General features: G+C 38.4%; 1 protein-coding gene across 1 annotated transcript; it reads left to right on the top strand.

Moving 5' to 3' along the window:
- The first annotated feature begins 1,538 nt into the window (after positions 1-1,538).
- Positions 1,539-17,666, top strand: LOC119790574 (tetraspanin-8-like). The gene is made up of 9 exons (XM_038296163.1): positions 1,539-1,653; positions 4,246-4,299; positions 10,304-10,423; positions 10,527-10,601; positions 15,262-15,342; positions 15,489-15,590; positions 15,696-15,728; positions 15,803-15,886; positions 17,293-17,666. Exons 1-9 carry the CDS (start codon positions 1,594-1,596, stop codon positions 17,383-17,385), a joined length of 702 nt encoding a protein of 233 aa, XP_038152091.1. The 5' UTR covers positions 1,539-1,593; the 3' UTR covers positions 17,386-17,666.
- The last annotated feature ends 5,236 nt before the right edge of the window (positions 17,667-22,902 follow it).

Raw genomic sequence — 22,902 nt, 5'->3', positions numbered from 1 at the left:
AACAGCAACTTTTAAACAGAGCGCGCACAAGGAGAAATTGGCTCATGTTCGGTCTTGCATGCGTTTAGTAGGCTTTTCCTCTTGGGAGCGAGTACAGGGTTGTGCATGTGCATTTTCTTTTGTAAATTGGAAAGGGCGGGTCTTTTATGAAAAAATGCGACAATCCTCCACAATACCTTTAAGGTGTCCTGTCTGTGAAATTGCTGAAACCTAAAGCCGGGAGTACACTGTGCGATTTTTTTCAATCGTTGTACTCATCTACAGCTCACATTGTATTACCAAACACAGGGTTTAGTCGTACAGTGTGAACTCTTAGCTCACGATTTATGTTCGGCCAGATGCTTCTATGCGATCTACCTGCTCACACTCTACGACTAAAACAACGTAGGACTGAGCTCCGCAGTGAGATGGAGCTGCTCTGTAGCTCTCTATCCTGAAGCCAAACAAATAGAAAAGGGATATTAAGCTCTATATAGTGAACCGTGCTGCTATGTCAATTTTTGCTATTTTGTGCTGAAAGTCCTAAAAAGAAAGGGCAACAACATATTTGGAAAAAAGACGTGGTTGAGCAGGCGTGGCTGCTGCGGTCCGTCAATTTTGCAGATGGAACCGTATTTCACTCATTGCATCCCCGCCATGCTTCTGTGTTTACATCTGAGAGGAAGAATAAAAAGAGGAATCTTTCTTTGCGCCTGCGCCCTGAGCGACTTACCAACGATGGTCGGGAGGAAATCAAACATGTTTGATTTTCTCCAGACCTCACGATTCCTGATCGGGAGGTTGTCGTGAGAGGCTGATCGCTGCTCGTAACCCCCTGTACACTACACGACTCACGGCGCACGATCCAGCTGAAAGTCGGCCCGATCGAAAGATTTTCACACGACTGGAAAATCGCCCCGAAAATTGCACAGTGTATGCCGGGCTTAAGTTGATTTCAAGTTTAAAATCCACATTACTGAGATGCCTTTGATTGTTAAAACTGTTAAAACATTGGTTAAAATTTTTTGTTCAGCCTTTATTTTAAGCTGTCTCTATAAGGAAATGGCAATGTATTTCTCTCTGTCTTCTTTTTCTGTTTTGTTCATGTACTGAACTTTGAATTTTCTTGTTAATAAAATATGCTTCACCAATAGACCTCCTTTTCTTGTGGAGATGGTTGTTTCATTAGCTTCTTTTAATTTTATTTCCATTTCTCTCACTTGTGTGCTGGCATCACATTCAATAACTGCTTTTAGATTTTAGTTTTGCCTTTAAGTATCTTTATATTCATTTTGTGTTTGGTCATGTGATTAAAACAGTATGAATTTCAACTAGTATAATTCTGCTTGATCTCCTTTCTGCAGCAACGCTTCTGCAGTTTTTATTTTAATATTTTGCTAGTCTTGTGTATTTTTTTCCCCATGTAATGGGCTTTATTTGAAAACTACTTGATGATCATCTAAAGGTTTCACAGACTGGCTGCTGATTGGTTCTCTTTGTTGCTTCCCTCTTTGGTGTGGTTGCCTGTAAGGGGTGCAGCAGCTCACTTAAACTACATCTATCTATAGTACAGATCTCTCCGTCTCTACTCTGTTGTCAACGGAAAAAGAAAATATGGGGAAAATTAACAGTTGTCTAAAGGCTATTTTCGTCTCCTTTAATATCTTGTTTGCGGTAAGGAAAATAGACTTTTTATTTCAAACTACATTTAGTAAATACATTTTTGCAGATAACTTTACATTCTCTTCAAAGCAAGATTTATATTGTCTTTATAAGAAAAAAGTTGAGAGAGGGTAAGGATATATAGATTTTTATATGTATACCATTTATAAAAAAAGATAAACTATAAAAAAGAGTAAAAGGAAAAGGCTTTTTCTAATAATTGAAAAACAGATTTCATTTCATAAACTAATGCTTTTGCACAAAAGTGGAATTAGAAACTTATTTCAATATACAAAATTATATCATTTATTTTTCATTTAAATAGAATTATTCAAATGAAACTAAATTTGTCAGAGTCAATCTGTATCCTTTATAAAGCTTAATAATCTATCAAAATAAGACTTTCCGTACTAAACTGTTATTTTCCTTTTACCATTTTTATTTTCATCTTACCTTTTGAAGTATTTTATTTTCTATATATCTTAAATAAAATCTTATCAGCATTTTTGATCTAAATCTAAAGTTGTGGTTTTAGCTTTTTGTCACCCTCTGGTGTTTTAAAGTTGATGAAATGTCAAATATGTAATGATTATGCAACCAGAGAAAATTGCCATGTTTAAAAATAGTTTTATATATCTACCATGAAATTATGATGATGTACATCGATGGGTAAAATGCATCATTCTACTGTGAATGGCTCCCTTTATCAAACAAATGCTATGCTTGTTGTGTTAACATCAGATTAATTTCCTTCCTGTGATAAAATTAGGGATATAAAAAAAAAAGTAGATGAGTGATAAAAAGATTTTGACAGTTGTAAATGGAACGTACCTTTCAATAAAACTTAAATTACATCACCTGATTTGATATTTGAAGAGTTACAAATTGCTCATTACTATTCAATGTATTATTACTGTTAAAGATGAAGTCAGAAAGGGGTCAAAATATTTGTAAACTTGTAAATCTTAGTTGAAACAGAAAAAATAAAAGGGGAAACAGAAAAATAGAAGTTTATATTTAATGTGAAATTTTTACCTTATAATGTGACAAATTAAAAAGGCAAACATGAAATAATTAGAATTGAATCTAAATTCAGATTAGTATTTTAATTACACTTTTTTGATTTCTTTTCTTTATTGCAGTTTTAGATGTTATATATTTTCAGATTCAAATCCATTACCTTAATTTTTTTTTTTTTTTAGTTTCAAATTCCTTTTTCAGTTTCAAGATTTTTTTTACACATTCAAATCAGTTTTTTTTTTACATTCAGATTTTGACCCCAGTCTGAAGGGAGTGGGCGGGGAAACATGATTGACAGCTTGCAGCAGCGGTAGAGAAATGTCTCTATCTATGTTGCATTCATGGACTGTGGGAACTCCATCTACTTAGTGGACACATTCTCTGCGGCATTTATTTGCCTTTTTGGCAAAATCATGTGAAAAATATTATGTTAAAGACATTTACACTGGAATTGTCACTAATCATCATCAGCATGTAGCCTGCTGTGGCTAACCTAAAACTAATACCTGTTCATGAAATCAGCTACAGCTGCCCTGTCTGGCAGCAAATTATGCTAATGCATTCATTTGCAATGACCAAAGTCTCAACTAATTGTACTTCTGTTTAGAAATTAATGTTACATTTTTCTTCATGTCAAGGTTCCACCACATAATACATAGCTAGGAGCGTATTTCCCTTTTAACGCCTTTTAAAGGTTTTAATCTTCAATGCATCATTTAGGACTGTAACAAAGTAGTTTTTAAAGAGATTAAACTTACCTGAGTAATAGTGCCTCTCGAACCACTCAGTGCAGACACCATTTTTCTGGATATATTTGCTTCGTGGTCAGGGGAAAGTTTTGCGGATTATACAATGGCTGTTTACTTTTATATTTATTAACGCACTCTGGAGTGATGATTAGTGACAGCTCCAGTGTAAATGTGTTTAACATAATATTTTTCACAGGATGTTGCCAAATAAAGCAAATCAATTCTGCAGAGATGGCATTCACTAAGTATTTGGAGTTTCCACACTCCATGAATGCAACATGGAATGGGACATCTCTCCAGCGCTGCCGCAAGCGCAAAAAAAAAAAAAAAGAAGAATTTAGATTCAATTCTTATTATTCTATGTTTTTTTTTAGTTTCTCAGATTACAGGGTAAGAATCTGACATTCAATACTACCTTATTTTTCTCTGTTTGAATTTTTGTTTTTTTCAGTTTCAACCAAGATCAAGAAGTTTAGAAACATTTTGAACCCTTTCTGACCCCTTTTTTTTTCTAGAAAAAAAGTTGTATGAAAATGGCAAAACTGAAAGAGCTCAGACGTATGGAACATTAAGAGAATGTGATATTTGTATATTAAAACCTGACTATGCACTTAAAAAGGACTTGTTTATTTTAAGTGTGGTTTTTAAGTTCTAAGGAAGAATGAATCCTACATGAATACAAAACTACTGCACACTCTTAAAAGACTACAATGAATTATGATTACTGAGTGACATATTCTTATTAACTCAATATCATTTTCTTTGCAAATCTCAAATTCTTTTTGTGCTTTTTTTAAGTCATTTTTATGAAACTAACAGATTTTTCTCGATTTAGTTGTGTGGGGCTTTACTGATCTACGGTTTAGTAGCAACTAATATGGATGTTGAGGTAATGTATACCGTTTAAATTACTTTATATTTTACATGATCTAATAATTTACAACCCACTATGTGAAAATAATATTTAAACCTATAGGAAGTGTTCAGAAAGCTAACTTTTTTATCCAGTGGGATAGTCTTGAGTGGTCAACTCACTTCAGGCCTTATCTACTAAAAAAATAATAAGCAGCAGGAAAGTCCTTAGCAAAGAAAAAGTGTGTGTGATCTACAATAATTTTGTGTAAAATGGAGAATAAGACCAAAAGTGGTGTAGACTGCCCTGTTTAAGTCAGTCAGTTAATCTGGGAGAGTTTGGAAGAGCAAAGTGGTTGTTAAGTGATTATGAAGCTCTAGCGAAAGTTCAATTGAAGAAACTCTGACTTACCTCACATCATCAGAAGCCGATCCGTCTCCGAAGCGAGCCAATCAGCTTTGAACTACTCCACCACGAAGCCCAATCAGCGTCCTGCTTCCACTTTATAAACTCCCCCAAATCTCACCACAGCCGCTATCCTGCAATCGCAATGTCGGATTTCGATCCAGACGACAAGTCAATTTTCCCCGCTCGGAGAAACTCCCGTCTAGCCGCTCTCATCTCCTTCTTCCGCGTTACACTCCAGGGTATATTGCCAGGCTCCGACCTAGACACTGCTCAGATGTCTTAACGAGCCTCCCTCCTACCTCCTCGTGATTCATTTCCCTCGCCTTCCGCTTCAATCCGCTCCGATTCCTGGCCGCAAAAGACATGCAAGTCCTCCGCTCCCCTCGCCAGGCACAGAAGGCCTCCCGGATCTGTCCCAGCAGCAGTCACCGCTGCGCCCGCTCCTTCTCATCGTTTCGATGCAGCCTTGGACCTTCTCCAGCTTCCCGATTCATAGCAGCTCCCCCGTCTAGTCCTTCTGGCGTTTAACGGCTCTCAGCCTCCCTCCGCTCCACCGGACTCTCTCACTCAATCCTTCGACGCTGTCCGCACGCTCAAACGTGGGAATCCCTGCACTGCCACGTCATCCCTGCCGCTGTCTGCTCAGACGGACCTCCCCCTCCCCTCATTCACATTAGGGAACGCCCACCCTGGGCCAGCCTTAGGGTAAGACGTATTCAACCATGTTTTCATTCATAATCTTCTATCTATTTGAGTTTGCTCTTATGCTTCGTCTGCCTCTATCAGGCATACTTATATTAACACACATGCTGATATTTTCACTAGCCTCGTTCTAATTATTCAGGGGAATATTTTAATTTAGTCTCTTATTCTTCCCTCCCCTGAAGTCGATCAGCAGGTCGCATCAGCAGGTGACTTCACAGTTTTTCTTAAATCATCCGATCTCCGTCTACCAGAGATCTTTCTATTGGCCAAAATTTTTCTGCCGCATTCAGCATCTATCGTGATTACTCAGAGCTTCTGCAGGAGGGCCATCCGATCAGTCTGTCCCCACCGTGCACGCTTCATATATACCGTACCTCAGTCTTAGCAGCCCGTCATCTTACCACCCCTTATTATTACTTCTGATTATCGTTCTGTCTTCTTCTTCTTCTTCTTCTTCTTCTTCTTCTTCTTCAAAAAAAAAAAAAAAAAAAAAAAAAAAAAAAACACACAAACTGATGTTCTCCATCAGTCATTTCTAAATGCCAATTGCGCTCCTTGCTAGGTCAGCTAATTTGCCATGCGCTTATTTCTCAAGGCCGCGCTTTCATTCCCAGTTGCTTGATCCGGCATTTCCGTCCCTCTCCTTGGTCAGATTACTGCACGTAGGCTGCCGTTCGGATCTCCTGGTCTGACTGCTTCTAATTGAACAATTTCTTTTCTATGTCGACATTATCTATCTCCTGCCATGCTTCAAAAATTTTACGGATGCTGCATCCGTAGGTTTTGGGGGGTTCTTCAGGACAGGTGGTTCACGGGTTCATGGCCTCTTTTATTCACACCTATTATGCTTGTGTGAGGTCTAACCCTAGCTAGCTTGCATCGTGGGGCTTTGGGAAGGAATCGCGTCCGCCCACTGCGATAACTTCGTAGTAGTTGAAGCCACTAATAAGTCACTCCTCCTCCCAGTCTCTCATGCCTTCATCAGAAGCATCACTGGCAGCAGTCACTAACGTTTCATCATCTCGGCGCGTTATGTTCAGGCATTCAGCACTTTTATTTGCCCAAGCATTACCCTACGTCCACTCATGGTTCTTCACCACCTCAGGATACTCTTAGAATCACGTGGCCTTCCCTCTAGTAGGTAATCTGGGCATTCGTTCTGGACCGAGCAGCTGCATTGCAGCTACTCGCGGGGTTCTGAGCCCTCCCTCAGCTCTGGGCCGATGGCTCACCAGCCTATACCTCATTCATCCGCCCAGAACTCTCACCAATTCTCTCAGCTCAGTGCTCTCTCTGCCTCTAGGTAACTTTATTACAAATACTGGTGGTGGTTCAACTCATTTTCATAATTTTCTGACCTAATCTCGACTATCCTCTAACTCATTTTCTACTCCCACTCCTTATCAGTTTTCTTCATTATTCCCTGCTTCATGCAGTCTTCCATGCTGTCTCCTTGCTATTCATGCTATCTTCATTCTGGCTCTCATTCATGCAATCTCACCTTTATGACAGGCATTTATATGCATTCTCCTGTGTGTCACGTCACGTCTGGTCTGTGTCTCGTCATGTTTGCTTGCATTTTCAATGCATCAATATGCACCATGTCTGCGTCTCGTCATGTCTGTATCCCGTCATGTTATATGTTCTATATGGACTCATCCGCAAGATTCATTATCAGACTCATCCGCAAGATTCATTCCCCAGCATCACATGCTCCCTATCTGTGTCTCGTCGTGTCTCGTCATGCATCCCTACGCCATTTTGCTTGCATTTCCAATGCATCAATATGCACCATGTCTGCGTCTCGTCATGTCTGTATCCCGTCATGTTATATGTTCTATATGGACTCATCCGCAAGATTCATCATCAGACTCATCCGCAAGATTCATTCCCCAGCATCACATGCTCCCTATCTGTGTCTCGTCGTGTCTCGTCATGCATCCCTACGCCATTTTGCTTGCATTTCCAATGCATCAATATGCACCATGTCTGCGTCTCGTCATGTCTGTATCCCGTCATGTTATATGTTCTATATGGACTCATCCGCAAGATTCATCATCAGACTCATCCGCAAGATTCATTCCCCAGCATCACATGCTCCCTATCTGTGTCTCGTCGTGTCTCGTCATGCATCCCTACGCCATTTTGCTTGCATTTCCAATGCATCAATATGCACCATGTCTGCGTCTCGTCATGTCTGTATCCCGTCATGTTATATGTTCTATATGGACTCATCCGCAAGATTCATTCCCCATGCATCACATGCTCCCTATCTGTGTCTCGTCGTGTCTCGTCATGCATCCCTACGCCATTTTGCTTGCATTTCCAATGCATCAATATGCACCATGTCTGCGTCTCGTCATGTCTGTATCCCGTCATGTTATATGTTCTATATGGACTCATCCGCAAGATTCATCATCAGACTCATCCGCAAGATTCATTCCCCATGCATCACATGCTCCCTATCTGTGTCTCGTCGTGTCTCGTCATGCATCCCTACGCCATTTTGCTTGCATTTCCAATGCATCAATATGCACCATGTCTGCGTCTCGTCATGTCTGTATCCCGTCATGTTATATGTTCTATATGGACTCATCCGCAAGATTCATTATCAGACTCATCTGCAAGATTCATTATCATCGTCATCATAATGGGATGCACCATCGTCATCATCATCCGCAGGATTCATCATCATCATCATCATGGGATCATCATCGTCATGGGTTCATCATCGTCATCATCATCATGGGATCATCATCGTCATCATCATCATGGGATCATCATCGTCATCATCATCATGGGTTCATCATCATCATCACCATCATGGGATCATCATCACCATCATGGGATCATCATCATCATCATCATCATCATCATCATCATCTTCATCATCATCATCATGGGATCATCATCATCATCATGGGATCATCATCATCATCATCATGGGATCATCATCATCATCACCATCATGGGATCATCATCATCATCATCATCATCATCATCATCATCATCATCATCATCATCATCATCATCATCATGGGATCATCATCATCATCATCATCGGATCATCATCATCATCATCATGGGTTCATCATCATCATGGGTTCATCATCATCATGGGTTCATCATCATCATGGGTTCATCATCATCATCATCATGGGATCGTCATCATCATCATCATCATCATCATCATGGGTTCATCATCACCATCATCATCATCATCATCATGGGTTCATCATCACCATCATCATCATCATCATCATGGGTTCATCATCATCATGGGTTCATCATCATCATGGGTTCATCATCATCGTCATCATCATCATCATCATCATCAAGGGTTCATCATCATCATCATCATCATGGGTTCATCATCATCATCATCATCATGGGTTCATCATCATCATCATCATCATGGGTTCATCATCATCATCATCATGGGTTCATCATCATCATCATGGGTAAATCATCATCGGTAAGTTCTCGGCGTCAACCGTGGTCGCCATCCTCATCAACAACCTGGCTCGGTAAGTTGTTTGCAAACCTTCTCAGCATTTCATTACGCATTCTTTATTCCGTCCCTAGCGTATGCCCTACGAGCATACGGACTCTCCGGCCTCGACCTCGGCTTTTTGGGGGAACATCCCTATTCACATTCATCTACTCATGCATGTTAAAGCATAATTCAGCATGAATGTTCCTGCCGAGGTCTGAGCGCCAAAGACTATACTTTCTTATCAATAAATTCTTCTAATTATCTTTTCTCTCTGTGTGAGTTTTTCAGATTGAAATGAAGCTCTAGCGAAAGTTCAATTGAAGAAACTCTGACTTACCTCACATCATCAGAAGCCGATCCGTCTCCGAAGCGAGCCAATCAGCTTTGAACTACTCCACCACGAAGCCCAATCAGCGTCCTGTTTCCACTTTATAAACTCCCCCAAATCTCACCACAGCCGCTATCCTGCAATCGCAATGTCGGATTTCGATCCAGACGACAATTCACCCACCTCCATCCCCTTCTCCGCCATCGCAGCTGAATCGTCCTCCATGACACGACTTCACCTCAACCTCGTCAGAGAGTATTAATCCCAGTTGTCACCATCCCTCGTCTCATCGCATTGGTCCGGCAGAAGACCACCATGTTGAGCCCGGTTCTGCCAGAGGTTTCTTCCCAAAGGGGAGTTTTTCCTCTCCACTGTCGCTTCATGCTTGCTCATCATGGACACTTCACGGTACCTGCATCACCGAGCAGGACCTCTATATCCCGAGTCTGAGTGAAGCCCCGGCGTCAGCTCCCTCAGTCTTCTAGTCCCACAATTCTGCCCAGCAGATCACCTTGTCAACCAGCTCGGATTAAACCACCACCAGTTTCAGGCCCGGGGGGAACATCCCTATTCACATTCATCTACTCATGCATGTTAAAGCATAATTCAGCATGAATGTTCCTGCCGAGGTCTGAGCGCCAAAGACTATACTTTCTTATCAATAAATTCTTCTAATTATCTTTTCTCTCTGTGTGAGTTTTTCAGATTGAAATACATGTGATTACTGGGAAATTCTGTGAAACACTGTTGAAGATGTATGTTAGTGGTGCTTGAAGACTTCAAAAAACCTAAGCTGTTCTTAAAAAGCAGCTGGAAAATCTTAAAATATATCTATTTAGACTTCCTGATATTTAAAAAAATGTCCTTTAATTAAATATAACACTTGAATAGTTTTTTTTCATGTGGTTAAATGTTGTAGTATGTAGGAAACTAACTTCTTATTTATGTGATGTATGACTGTGTTACAAGAATATTAAATTCCATGGATAAATGGATAGAGACACTGAGAGAGGTTAAAAAAGAGAAGATTAAAAAGAGGGTTATATTATGTTATAATCAGTTTTACTTCTGTAGTAAAACCTGTGTTTTTGCTCTCTGACCAGATGAGAGCAATGGAAACACCGGGGACACTCTTGGTTTGGGTGTTTGCCATTGCCATGCTGGGGATCTCGTTGCTGGGCAGCATTGCTGCACATACTGAGAAAAAAGCCTGCCTAAAAGTTGTATGTACAGGAAGTCACATTTTGGACACAACGAAAAAGAACAACCCATTCCAAATAAAACAGATTAAAATTGATCATTGTTTTTTTTTTTTTTTTGGTTTAGTTTGCAGGTTTCATGGCAATTGGAATGATCATCATGCTAATCTTTGGAATTACTACCGCTTCTTCCACAAAACAGGTATGCATGCATGCATTGCATTGTGAGAGAAAATGGACAAAACTAGAAAAATCCCCATGGAAATTTTGGTGGTGCCTGCAACATGGTGTGTATTTGTGTGTGAGTAATTTTTGTACTGGCACCAAAGGCTTAATGGGAATAGTTGGGTTCACCTTTAATCGGGTGAGAGTGTGAAACCTTGTGGTGCCATATGTGACCATACCAGGTGGTAACTTTCTTGTTCTGGCTTAAAGGCGACTGGCATCACCATACATAGCGGCGACTTGTGTTGCCTTACCTACTGGGGACTGGTGTCACAACACCTGGTGCCTGATAGTGTCGCCACACAGAGTGCCGACTGATGTCACAACAGCTAGTGGTGCCTGGCATCGCCACACCTACTGGTGAAAGGCGTCACTAGACAGATCCCTATAATGCAATATATTGCTGAGTATATTATTTAGGCTTTTATTTTGTAGAAGACCTGCTTTCTTATTTTAAATGTCTAGCAGGGCTGTGTCTTTAGCATAAGGTCAGGTTCTGCAGAGATATTGAATCCATTTACAATTAGTAAATCTCTGTTTTTCCTTCTTAGTAGGTTAGTCAACACTTTATTACAGAGGAAATGTGAGTGTACTCAGGTGAGTTGCTGATGAAGGTTCTCAGTCATCCAGGTCATAGTCATTCCGTAAAAATTCACAAAAATATCCACTGGACTTGGTTTCCAAGATTTGAAGACGTTTCGCCACCTCTCCAGGAAGCTTTCTCAATTCAAATGCCTGGATCTGCGGTGAGTTTAAGTCTTATATAGACAAAGCCTTGTATCGCTTGGAAACATGCAAATTGTAACCGATGAATGGGTCGTTTGGTTCCATCGTTAGCCTGTAATATCTGAACCCTGTCTATGATTCTGAGAGTCGGTCGTTAAAGGGGGAGGGGGGGGATTGCCTGGTGAGTTGTAAAAATGCCTTTGTAGTCTATTTTTAAGAAACTTGTTGAGTTTGGTTTATAATGATGAGCCTTATGTCACAATGAATTAGTGTGTATAATGAAGACTCTTTGTATGATTTAGAGGCATTTATTTTGTAGAGTCCCTGGAGTCTTACTTTGAAAGTCTATTAGGGTTGTGTGTTGAAGAAAGGCTCACACCCAGCAGTGATACTTAATTTCAATTGTGAAATCAGTCTTTTTCCAAGTTATTGGGTAAATAGATGCTTTATTAAAGCATAATAGGAGACTTTTATTTTGAAATTTGCAGTGGGGTGTGTTTCGAAAATGCTACCAGAGTTTGATTTATAGAAACTGGGTGGTTTGGTTCATAATCTTGAGCCATATACTGCAATTATTATCCATGCATCATGTAGAGGCTTTTATTATGTAGAGTCAATGGTCAGCAGCAGAGACAAATCTTTTTTAGTTAAAAGCTCATCAGAGAGAGTTGATTTATGGCAGAGCACTTCCTGTTGCAGGCTGTAGTACTATCCAAAGTCAGAGCATATCTGGTGGTGCTGATGCCATAGTTTGGCTTTGGCTGTAACACTAGTGAATGGATAGATGCTCCTCAAATTTGAAGAGGAGCTGAATCAAGCAGGATGGAATTTCATAGCCAATTTAGAAAAAGGAAGCTGAAATGTCAAGGGACCAGTGCAAGGCAACCCAATGCCAGCTTCCCTACTTCCCAAATCAGGTCTTTCATTTGTTGGAAAATTTGACATACCAGTACTGTAGAGCAGGGGTGCTCAAGTCCAGTCCTTAACAGCTACCATCCTGTAACTTTTAGATGAATCCCTCCTTTAACACACATAAATCTAAAGGCTCAATTTCCTCATGCATCTGAGCAGAGGCATGGTAACGAGTCACTCATTTCATTCAGGTGTGTTAAAAATGGTTTGCATCATAAAGTTGCAGAATAGGTCTTTTGTAGCTCTTGAGGATTGAACTTGAGGACCCCTTCTCTACACTGAATGAGTTCAGGCATTAATGCAGGCTCTCTCCTTCCTTTAAAATTTACTTGATCCAATTTCTCCATGTTTGACTTCTTGTCCGGCTTATCAATTTTTGTATTAATTGGCATGTTTTGCCAATTATCATCCAATCGAAATATACTCGGTGTTTATTTTTAAAGGACAATATAGTAAAGCTGTCTGTTTTGGCCAGTGGGCATAAACGAATTAATCTAGTTTGGCTTCTGACTGAATCGGAACAGTGGTACCCTGGATAAAGGAGTCTGTGTCAATGAGGTGTTTGTATATACACTCTTTTGTTAATTTCTTCTTCATCAATTTCTTCTGTCATCTGCCTTTTTTTCTTTGTTACTGGTTCAAGTTATGTCCCCGTTTCACTAAGCTATACAATTAAATTGATGGATAAGAAATGCAATTCCAGCTGTCAGAGATAAAAATACTTTTTTGTTTATTGCATGATGGTTTTTCTCAGTTTGGAAAACATTGGGCCTCATGCAACATTTTTTGTAAATTTTTCTCGCTTACTATTACACGTTGTTCTTAGCTGAAGGATATCGCTCTCATTACATTCCCAAGAATTTGCCACATACAGAATGAAGATTATAACTGTATAACCGGACAGAGGAGCTGTCTTAATTAGATAACCTACTGGGGAAAACCTCAGTCTACCTAGACTGGATCCTTCGAAGTCCGTGAAAATAAGGAGACCGGAAGAGTTTTGGGCTGTGAATTCAAACAGGTCTACCGTTCGGCGGGTTTTACCGTCGTATGCTCTGTTGCTTAGCAACCGTGAAAGTTGACACACAAAGCAGGAAAAGAATGAAAACCGAAGTTTTCAAAACTGTTTGTTTATTTATTTATTTTTTATTGTAAATAAACAAAGACTACACTCACAAGAATCCAGAGTGGAATAAAGGTTCCAACCACCGGGAGCAGGAATAAATCAAATCAAATGTAATGATAGAAACCTTAGTCAGTTAAATAACCTGCTGCTGTCATTCTGCACATCTCTGATGTTGCTGCTATTTTCAAATATCCATTACTGGAAAAATGTCCATAGCTGCATATTGGTTATTTATTCTCCAGTTTTATATTGTTAAAACACTTTACAGCATTGTATTTTTTATATTTTAACTCTTCACTATTATGTTATTCTTATGCATTTTTCTAAGGTCCACATTTGTGAGACCATTTTCAATAATCTTTCTGCTGCTGTAAATTTGCCCATTGTGGGAAAATAAAGGGATTTTCTATTCTATTCTATAAAAGGGGTAGAAATATATAAGTAAATCTAAACAATGTATGTATAAAAATATATCTGCAAAATCTCTAATATTCAACAACAAAAAATATTTTACTAAGCATATTGTGAAAAACAGTAATAAAAAAATTAAACTCCTATCAGATTTATAGTTCCCACACTGCAGATCTATTAGATTATGTCCTTAAATTACAGCCAAACCCATTTACACAGTAACAGATAAAAACCTTTAGACAAACCAAACATTACCGCCACATATCTGACTCAATAACCATTAAAACAACTATTTTCATTCATTTCAGACTGAACTATTCACTGACTTGTACTATCCCTGCTACCCCACAGAACACTTGTTGTGGAGAATATTAAAGCAGAAGAGATTTGAGTCTGGTGAGCAAGCGGTCCATCGGACAGTCAGCTAAATCCTGAAGCTGCTCTACGTGTTCTTAATTTCACCTATAAGCTGGGATCTACTGCCTGGCCAACACTGTTTGACAGCGGGTCATCTGCAACAATCAACCATTATGACAGGGTGCGAAAAAAAACGTTTAGCAGGTAGAGCAATTATGCACAGTTATATTGGGAGGTATTAAATCTTTGACTAAAGGGCAGATTAGACTTCTGCAACCACACATATTAAACGTCGTTTGGGTCTGGCCAAAGTGCAAGGGGGAGCCTATTTGAGAACTCGCGAGAACAGCGGCGACGCCGGTGGGAGTTTTTATCTTCCAAAACAACAATGGCACGTATGCAAGGTATCACGGTCCTGGAGATGGATCTAGAGTTGCTAGAAATCGAAGAGGAACAGGTTCTGTTAATGGAGTTGGCAAAAAGACCGATTAACTTTTCATTATGGTTCACCATTTTAGTTTTTCCTCGGTTTTTAAAAATGGCACGCCACGGCACCGAATCGAAAAAGACGACCACACAGACAGCTAGAGAGGTATACCAAGGACGAATCACAACTGCTTTTTGATTGGGTACTTCTGCTTGGGGTCTGCGTGGGTTTGCGACCGTCCAGTGGGTAGTCAGGATTTTTTTGAGAAACAGATTTGACAGTTGATGAGGCTATGTGTCAGAAGAATAAATTGCCTTAAGCCCCTATTTAAAGACAAACATCCATAACTAGACCTTAGTTCTCAGTCTTTATCCCTATTCAAGCCTCTTACTAACACACATTCTTATAACTCAAGCACTAGACATCAGGTGAACACATTTATGCAGAACAGGATACCACAGCCAGTTCAAACCTCCAGAGAAACGGTCTATTTATTACTTATTCCCAGTTACCATGACAGGCAGTCAGGTAATTTTAAGGTCCGTGTTCTCCTTTACCATCCTGTGGGATTTATTGCTGAAATGTCTTGCAAAAAGTGCAATTCAGATCATACTTTTACTTTAATCCTGCATGTGTTTTGACTCTGATAACTCTAATTATGTTTTTCTTACCTTTTAGTTGAAAGAAAACTTGAAAAGTGATGAAGTTGCAAAGATTTTCATGGAGGATCGTCAAACGCTTAAGGAAATGGAAAAAAGTGTAAGATAAAGAGCTTTCCCTTTTAGTTTCTCTATGAAAACAGTTGTTGCCAAAAAATACTATTAAAGTAAAAATATCTGCTGTTGTTTTGTGGCAGAAGGTAAAACGTATAAAACCCATCCTTTACATTATGTCTTATCCTGCAGATGCAGTGCTGTGGATGGACTGGTTTCAAGGAATATTCAGATATCCCTTACTCTTGTAGCTGCATATCATCATCAAACACAGAATGTACCTCCAACCCCCAGGTAAAAAAAAATAAAAAATCTAAATAATTATCATATAAAATATATTTAGTAAAAAATTTGTCAAACTATCTGTTACCCTTCTAATGTGTTACTGTTTTCTCACAGCGATATAGAGGACCATCAAACATCTATTCTCAGGTATTCAGAAAAGTTCCTATGAGCCTTAGCAACACCTAAAATCAATAAGTTAATTCCCACCTTTCTCTCTGCAGTCTTGCCGTGACGTCATCATATATTACGCTGATATTGGCATCAAGATGTTATTAGGTGTCTATTTTGGATTCAGTGTTGTTGCGGTAAGTTCCTTCCTTCCTTCCTTCCTTCCTTCCTTCCTTCCTTCCTTCCTTCCTTCCTTCCTTCCTTCCTTCCTTCCTTCCTTCCTTCCTTCCTTCCTTCCTTCCTTCCTTCCTTCCTTCCTTCCTTCCTTCCTTCCTTCCATTTGTTTCAAGCAGTGATGCAATTACACTTACAGTTACACATGTAACTGCTAGATTAGTTACACAGTAATCTTACAGAAAATCATAAGCCTAGATTTACAACTAAAAAAGGAGAGGAGTTACCCCCCCCCCAAATAATATATGTATATATGCATACATATAGACATACATAATATACATGTACACAAATGCATACATACACTTATGTGAATATACCTATACCAAGCATGGAAACAATAAATAGCTACCCATGCAGTGGGGGAGCTAGACAGGGGTGGCAAGGTATTATTTGCGGGGGTCAATATATAAAGGGTTTAATTAAACCACAAACAATAAACATTTTCTGCAAAATGTATATTGATTAAACTAAAGCTGCTTATTTTCCAAAACGGATACAAGTATGTACTGTAAAATTTATTATAAATTAAAAGGGAACGCCATTTTTTTACATTAGGCCCTTGATTTTACATTATTACATCATGTTCTACTCACCCATATGGGTTTTGTGTAATTTGGAGCTGTTCTGAAGATATTCTGTTAGGTTATATCCAAGTAACGTCTACCTATGGGCAAACGACTTGAAGGCACAAACTAAACTGTTCATAATGTGTTTTTTATGGTACGCCAGCATTCCTAACATGTAGGTGAATCACTGTCCCCCAGACATCCACGGTTATATTATTTATATCAAAGTAGAGTGTGTATGACGTCATCCGAGCGCTGGACTGGAGTTGTGACAGGCAGCCCGGGCCACAGGCGGCTACGCTCTACCCCTTCTATTCATTTAGCTAGCTAATCTGAATCTTGATCATCAAGATCATCTGTGGTAGTAGCACTAGACATCTTCCAGGCATGAGTAAAACTAGCAGCAGTTCACCGGGTGATTTCATACACTTGCCTCTTTGTTTTTAAAAGATATGTAAATCACATTACAAGTGAGTCAAGAAATGTAGAATTGGTCTTTGGTCGTCTTTTGTTTTTTTGCTTCATTGACAATGCCGCTGTGGTGTAGAAGTTCTTAAGTCTCCTTCCATAATTAACGAAATGTACAATCCCTTCTGTAGCTTTTAAACGTGTCTGTAAGGGAACCAACCAGAACTATTGCTCTAACCAGACCTATTGTTCGTAAATATTTGTGTATTTCCATTTTGAGTAACGGTATTACTTTAACGATTTTCATTCAATCTGGACCTTTTCTGTTTTGACACATGATTGACGGGGCCAATCCAGCAGCTTCTAACTACCTTTCTGTCCACTTGTTGCAGATGTTTGGATTGATCATCTCCCTCAACATGGTTGGGCAGATTAATCGTCATGACCGCTTTGGAGACACAACTATTGCAATGCGGGCTTTTTAACTTTAATACCTCGAGATTCCAATCTGCAAACCAGATTGGACTTACCTGGTTCAGTGGCTGAGCAGATCAAATACTTTGTATAGATATGACTTGTTCACTCCAGACCCCGCCTCTCTGCTTTGGAAAGGATTAATGTGTAATAATGTGATGTTATTTCAGTTTAAAAGATATGTTTCTTTTCTTTGGTTTTTCATTTTTACTAAGATAAAGAGTTTGACAGACTGAACAGTCTAATTGTAAGGGAAACTATTGTGTTTAATAAAATTCAGCATTCTGTATTACTTTTATTTTTTGGTTTTCTGGCAATAATGTCTGGGGCAAGAGTGATGAAAAAAGTATCCTATTGGATTTATTTACCTCAGGCATAGAGCAAGTTGATCCGATTTGCAGGGTTAAGTTATCAATCTATTTTTCAAGTATTTAGACATACGTCTGGATGTATTGATGGTTGGATGGATAGACAGATGGATGATGGATGTATGATGGATGGGTGGGTGATGGATGAGTGAAACAGTATTAAACTGTGTTTTTCTTCTTCACTCAATCACTGTATAGAGCGGGGACTATACATTGAAAATTATATAGAACTCAGTTAACAGGCCTTTCAGACAGATGATCACTCCTGTTGGTTACATAACTCCGAGGAGAGCTCTCCTCGCAAAACAACACAGTCCACTACATAGTGCCCTATATAGTGGTTAGGGTGAACATTCGGACACAGTCAGTGTTTACTACTAAGTATGGCTTGCTAAGTCCATAGAGACATATGCATCCTGTATGTGGGTTGGATTGGGGCCAGTTGGCATTCAGAACTGAAGGAAATCAGAGTTAGTTTAGGAGTGAACCAAAACCTAGTTACATATAGGGAAATTACAACTATTTAAGCATGAGATGGATTTATTGGTAAAGGAGCTTTACAACCTGGAAGACTTGGTGCTCATCAACAAAGGTACATTACCAGAACAGCAGATGCAGCATTCAAAAATGTACAGAGCAATGAAAAAAAAAAAAAAAATAGACAATTTAGTATGTTAAAGACACATTTTTAAGCTCTAGAATATATACAGGCTTTAGATGCCTTCATGATTCCTCCCTCAGGAGATGTTCCAGGCATATTGAACTGGGAGGAGGAAAAGGGGATGACCCAGGACATGAAGACACAATGTCTCTCAGCAGGACTGGGAGCAACTCAGGCTTCCCCCAGCACAGCTGGCAAATGTAAAGTCTCTTCTAGGTCTATTGCCCCTGCAACCCAGTCCTTAGCAAAGTGAAAGACAACAATTATGAGTATGATATATAAAAATGTAATCATATATTGTTTTTTTTTCTTTTTATAGTTAGAAATAAGAAACAAAATGTAGTTAAACAGCAGGAAGTGCTAAAAGAAATTATTCTTTACATTCTTTACATTATGTTTTGTAAAAAAAAAAAAAAAAAAAAAAAAAAAAAGCTGATATAGTGACGTGGTTTGTGGTGAAACTGTAGTTCAAAGCAGGAAATACTCTTTGATCACAAAATATTTCTAACAATTTTCTGGGCTTCCTCCTGGACCTGCAGTAAGTTTTTCTCTCCCTTGATTTTATACTTTGCTCTCTTGTTCTTGTGCAGACTGGGGATGTTTTATGTTCAAAATAGTTATGTGTTGTATCTTAAAAAAAACATCTCTTTAATTTTTCTATAATTTTAAACAGGAAAACATTTGTTAGATCTTGAATTATAGAAAAGAAATACTCAAACTAAAAAGGTAATACATTTGTTAATATTTTGTTTTGATAAATTTTTAATCACTGGATTGTTTTTTTTCACATTAAAGTTTGTTAAACATTGGCAGGTTTCACTGTCTGACTGCAAATTAGCTCTCTCTGGTGAAACTGTACCCCTTATTCTTCAGACTAAATGGCAAACTCATTCTTTTTAAAATATCTCTATATTACAGCGCTCTCTGTCTCTTATCTGTAGAGTCACGAAGAAAAAGAAAATATGGGGAAAATTAACAGATTCCTGAAGACCGTTTTTGCCTTCTTCAATATCTTGTTTACGGTAAGACAATTTATAGATAAAAGGGGAAAGCTGCAACAGGTTTTGCATATGACTGTTAATTTTTAATTACATTTAAAACTCATAAAAGTGAATAAATTTAAAGAGACAGTTGTAAAATGTAACCAATAAAATATATATTCACTGTTAAGAAAAATATTTACATTGTTAAAACATTTATCAGCTTTGATCAGATGAAAAGTCTGATTGCCCAAATGGGAAGGTCTTATTTGCATGTCAAAGATTTAAAATACATGGGTTTTCAGTAACATAGGGAGCATAAAACAATCTTTGAACCAGTTTCTTTTTTATTTATTTTTTTGTAATGGGGACAAATGTAACACCTGTTGCTTCCTTCCACGTTTCTATCAGCCATGATAAAACCTCATGTGCTGGCTAAACTAGGTGATCTTCATACAGGCCAACCACATTAACTAAAGTAAATTAATCAACCGTTTTAGCCAAATAAGTTTGAGCTAAATTACAAAAATATTGACAAAAGTAGAACAAAAACAAGGCTTGAGAAAATAAAAATGATTTCCAATAAAATAATTTTTTTCCCCAGTAAACCCAGAGCAGCTCTGGAAATTCCTTGCTTTATCGCTGCAAGAAGGGGAAAACATTTTTGCGTGTGCTGTATAATGTCATCACTCTAAGAAATTGATAAATTGCAATCTGTCCCTGCTCAAACAATTCCCTATCACCGCTGTTTTCTATTTCCAACTAAAAGGGGACTGATTGTTTTAGCAGAAAGCATGAAAATATATAATTTCTCGTAAAGACAAAGAGTTTTATATATTGCTTTAATAAGAGAAACATATAACATGACCAGCAAGCATAGGTATAGACGAATGGATGTTCGCTTTTTACTGTGCGAGAACCAAAAAAGAATCAATTTAAAAGTATTTTAGCTTGTTAATATTTCATCAGTGATACTTGCTTTTCTTTATTTACCAATGCTTAATATTAGTGCATAATAAATGAATATATCCTTTTATACTTCACTTTATTTTCTTCGCAAACCTGAACTGAATAAATGTACAGTTCCCTTTTCTGTGTTTTTTTTTAAATGTAGCTAATCTTACCTTCTTTCCTTAGGTTGTCGGAGCTTTGATGATCTATGATTTGATATCTGCTGGCTTAGTTGTCAAGGTAATGTATTAAAGTTGAATGTGCTTTATGTTTAACATGAAATAGTTTAAATATTTTACATTGGGATCTAGTGAGGTGGTTTTAGGTGGCAAAAAATGTAATCAGATCTAGTCTACTATTTTTTCCTTTACCTTCTCCTTCACAATACACCAAATCTAGTGCTAAAAAGAGCGTCAATTCTGAGTTTTTTATCTTTAATATTAGTATGTCAATATTGCATCTTTGTTTTTTTTGGGTCACTTTATAATCAATATACTAATAATTAAAATATCAATTTATGTAAGACATTCCAATTGAGAGTAACCCTGCTGCTGCCCTCTGGTTTAGAGGGAATTGCTTGTTGAATAGAGGAGGTGAATTACATCCACATGGGAGTAACAAATTACTTGGTGTGGGTTGCCTTAAGGGTTTGCCTAGCTCTGTCGCTGGGGCCATAATAATTTAGCACCTATCGCTGAAAAAATATTCAACTATACAGTCCAGTTAAATAAACGGAGATCCGTGGATTTACTCAGTCGGCACTTTATTTACTTACAAAGTAAATTGAGAACAAGACATAGGGAGTGTTGACTTTGTGGGTTAAAACAGTACGCTTCTGCTCTGAGAAGGTTGCTCTGAGATGATCTACAGTAATACTGCACTCTAGAGGGAAGCAAATCAACAATGCGGGGCCGGTAACATTCAAGAAGTTTGGTCACAATTGCGACATTTTGTTGTTTGAGGAGAGTCAGGCAAAAAGGGAAGCCTTTAGTAAATTTAGTTGAGACAGTCAGTTTTTGGAAAGTGGATACTACAAGCGATAGTCTAATCAGGGCTTACAGACGCAGGAAACAACGACAGACGTTGAGGTTCATCACACTACTAAGCAGAATCCTCACTGGTAATCATGTGGCACAGTAGGGAAGCTAGTGTTCTTATGAATGTCTGAAATTTCATCATTACGGAGGCTGACTATAAGGAGATGATGTGGTCTGCTCATGGGCTCTTTGTCATATGAGAACCGTACCAGAACTAAACTGCGCTAAGCCCTACTGATGAACTAGTACCAGTTTAGCATGTTTCGGTAATGTCTGGCATGGTCCTGTTCAATTTTCGGTTATCGTGCTCTGACCGATCTTGGCGCGCTTTCAAAGCGGTAGTGTAAATGGGGCTTAAGCCTTTTCTGCCTACATCTCTTAATGCAAATACTACAATGCAAACGTTGATACTATAGTCACATTTTCTGTTACAGTTATTAAGACAAAAGCTTGGTTATTTTTAACAGTGATAGCAAAAACTTGATTATGGAGGACCAACTCTGGCATAATTAAAAATGAATAGATAAATAAATACAAAATAAATTAATAGGCATACAATTTAATGGATACAAAATATTCCAAATAAATAAATATAAGCCAAAATTGAATTATATGACAAGAAATAATGTATAAATACAAACAGTAAAATATGTCTTCTTTTCTTCACAAATCCAGATGAAAAAATGGGATGGCTGGAAAATGGTCTGGAGTTGGGTCTATGCCTTTGGCATTTTTGGGGTCTCCTTGCTGGGGAGCCATGCTGCATGCAAAGAGAATAAAAGCTGCCTCAAAATTGTATGTACAGGAGTTACAATAAATCACTTGACAAAAATACTTCTTAATCCATATCAAATTGAAATCAATTTGGTTGTTACTCATGCTGTTTTCTGTATAGTTTGCAGGTGTCATGGGAATTGGAATTATTCTCACCCTTATCATTGGAATTTATGTCGTTTTTTCAAGAAACGAGGTAATTTGTTACATGCTTTGTATCAGGGTAGCTAAAGTCCAGTCCTCAAGAGCTACTGTCCTTTAACATTTCAGATGCTTCTATTCTCTAACACACCTGAGTCTAAGGGTTCACTCCCCTCATTTTCCAACAAAGGCTTACTAATGAGCCATTCATTTGATTCAGGTGTGTTAAAATAGGGTGCATCAAAAGGTTAAATTGAACTGCCCCAAATATTTGTGCTGACATGTATCTGCAAACATGTGTGCAGAGTCCACATGGACTCAAGGCGGATCCCTCGCATGCAGATGCCTGATAAGCTAAACATTTATAGCCGCTTATGTGGTGTCTCATTAAACTACTTAGTGTAAAAAACATCTAGGTGGGAACGAGTATTGATACAGAACAGCTTTAAATTTGGACACTGAGGTGACAGTTTTCCCCAAGATATGGCTGACGGTTATGCTGCTCAGGGTAGGCAGTAGCAACAACCTGCGGCATCTCATCTGCTATCTCCAGCTCACTGACAGATGTGTGTTGAGAGAAAAAACAACACCCAACTAGACTTTTCTTTTAGACATT

The sequence above is a fragment of the Cyprinodon tularosa genome, unplaced genomic scaffold, assembly GCF_016077235.1.
Source record: "Cyprinodon tularosa strain WSP-4 unplaced genomic scaffold, ASM1607723v1 ctg369, whole genome shotgun sequence".
NCBI classification, from domain to species: domain Eukaryota; kingdom Metazoa; phylum Chordata; class Actinopteri; order Cyprinodontiformes; family Cyprinodontidae; genus Cyprinodon; species Cyprinodon tularosa.
The sequence above is the reverse complement of the archived record's forward strand: the minus strand, read 5'-3'. Positions and strand labels throughout refer to the sequence as shown.

Bases quoted from the DNA above. Each gene is read 5' to 3' on its own strand.
- LOC119790574 (XM_038296163.1), top strand. From the start codon at position 1,594: ATGGGGAAAATTAACAGTTGTCTAAAGGCTATTTTCGTCTCCTTTAAT. The intron at 10,602-15,261 runs GTATGCATGCAT...CTTACCTTTTAG, and splicing joins CCGCTTCTTCCACAAAACAG to TTGAAAGAAAACTTGAAAAG. The intron at 15,887-17,292 runs GTAAGTTCCTTC...CACTTGTTGCAG, and splicing joins TTGGATTCAGTGTTGTTGCG to ATGTTTGGATTGATCATCTC.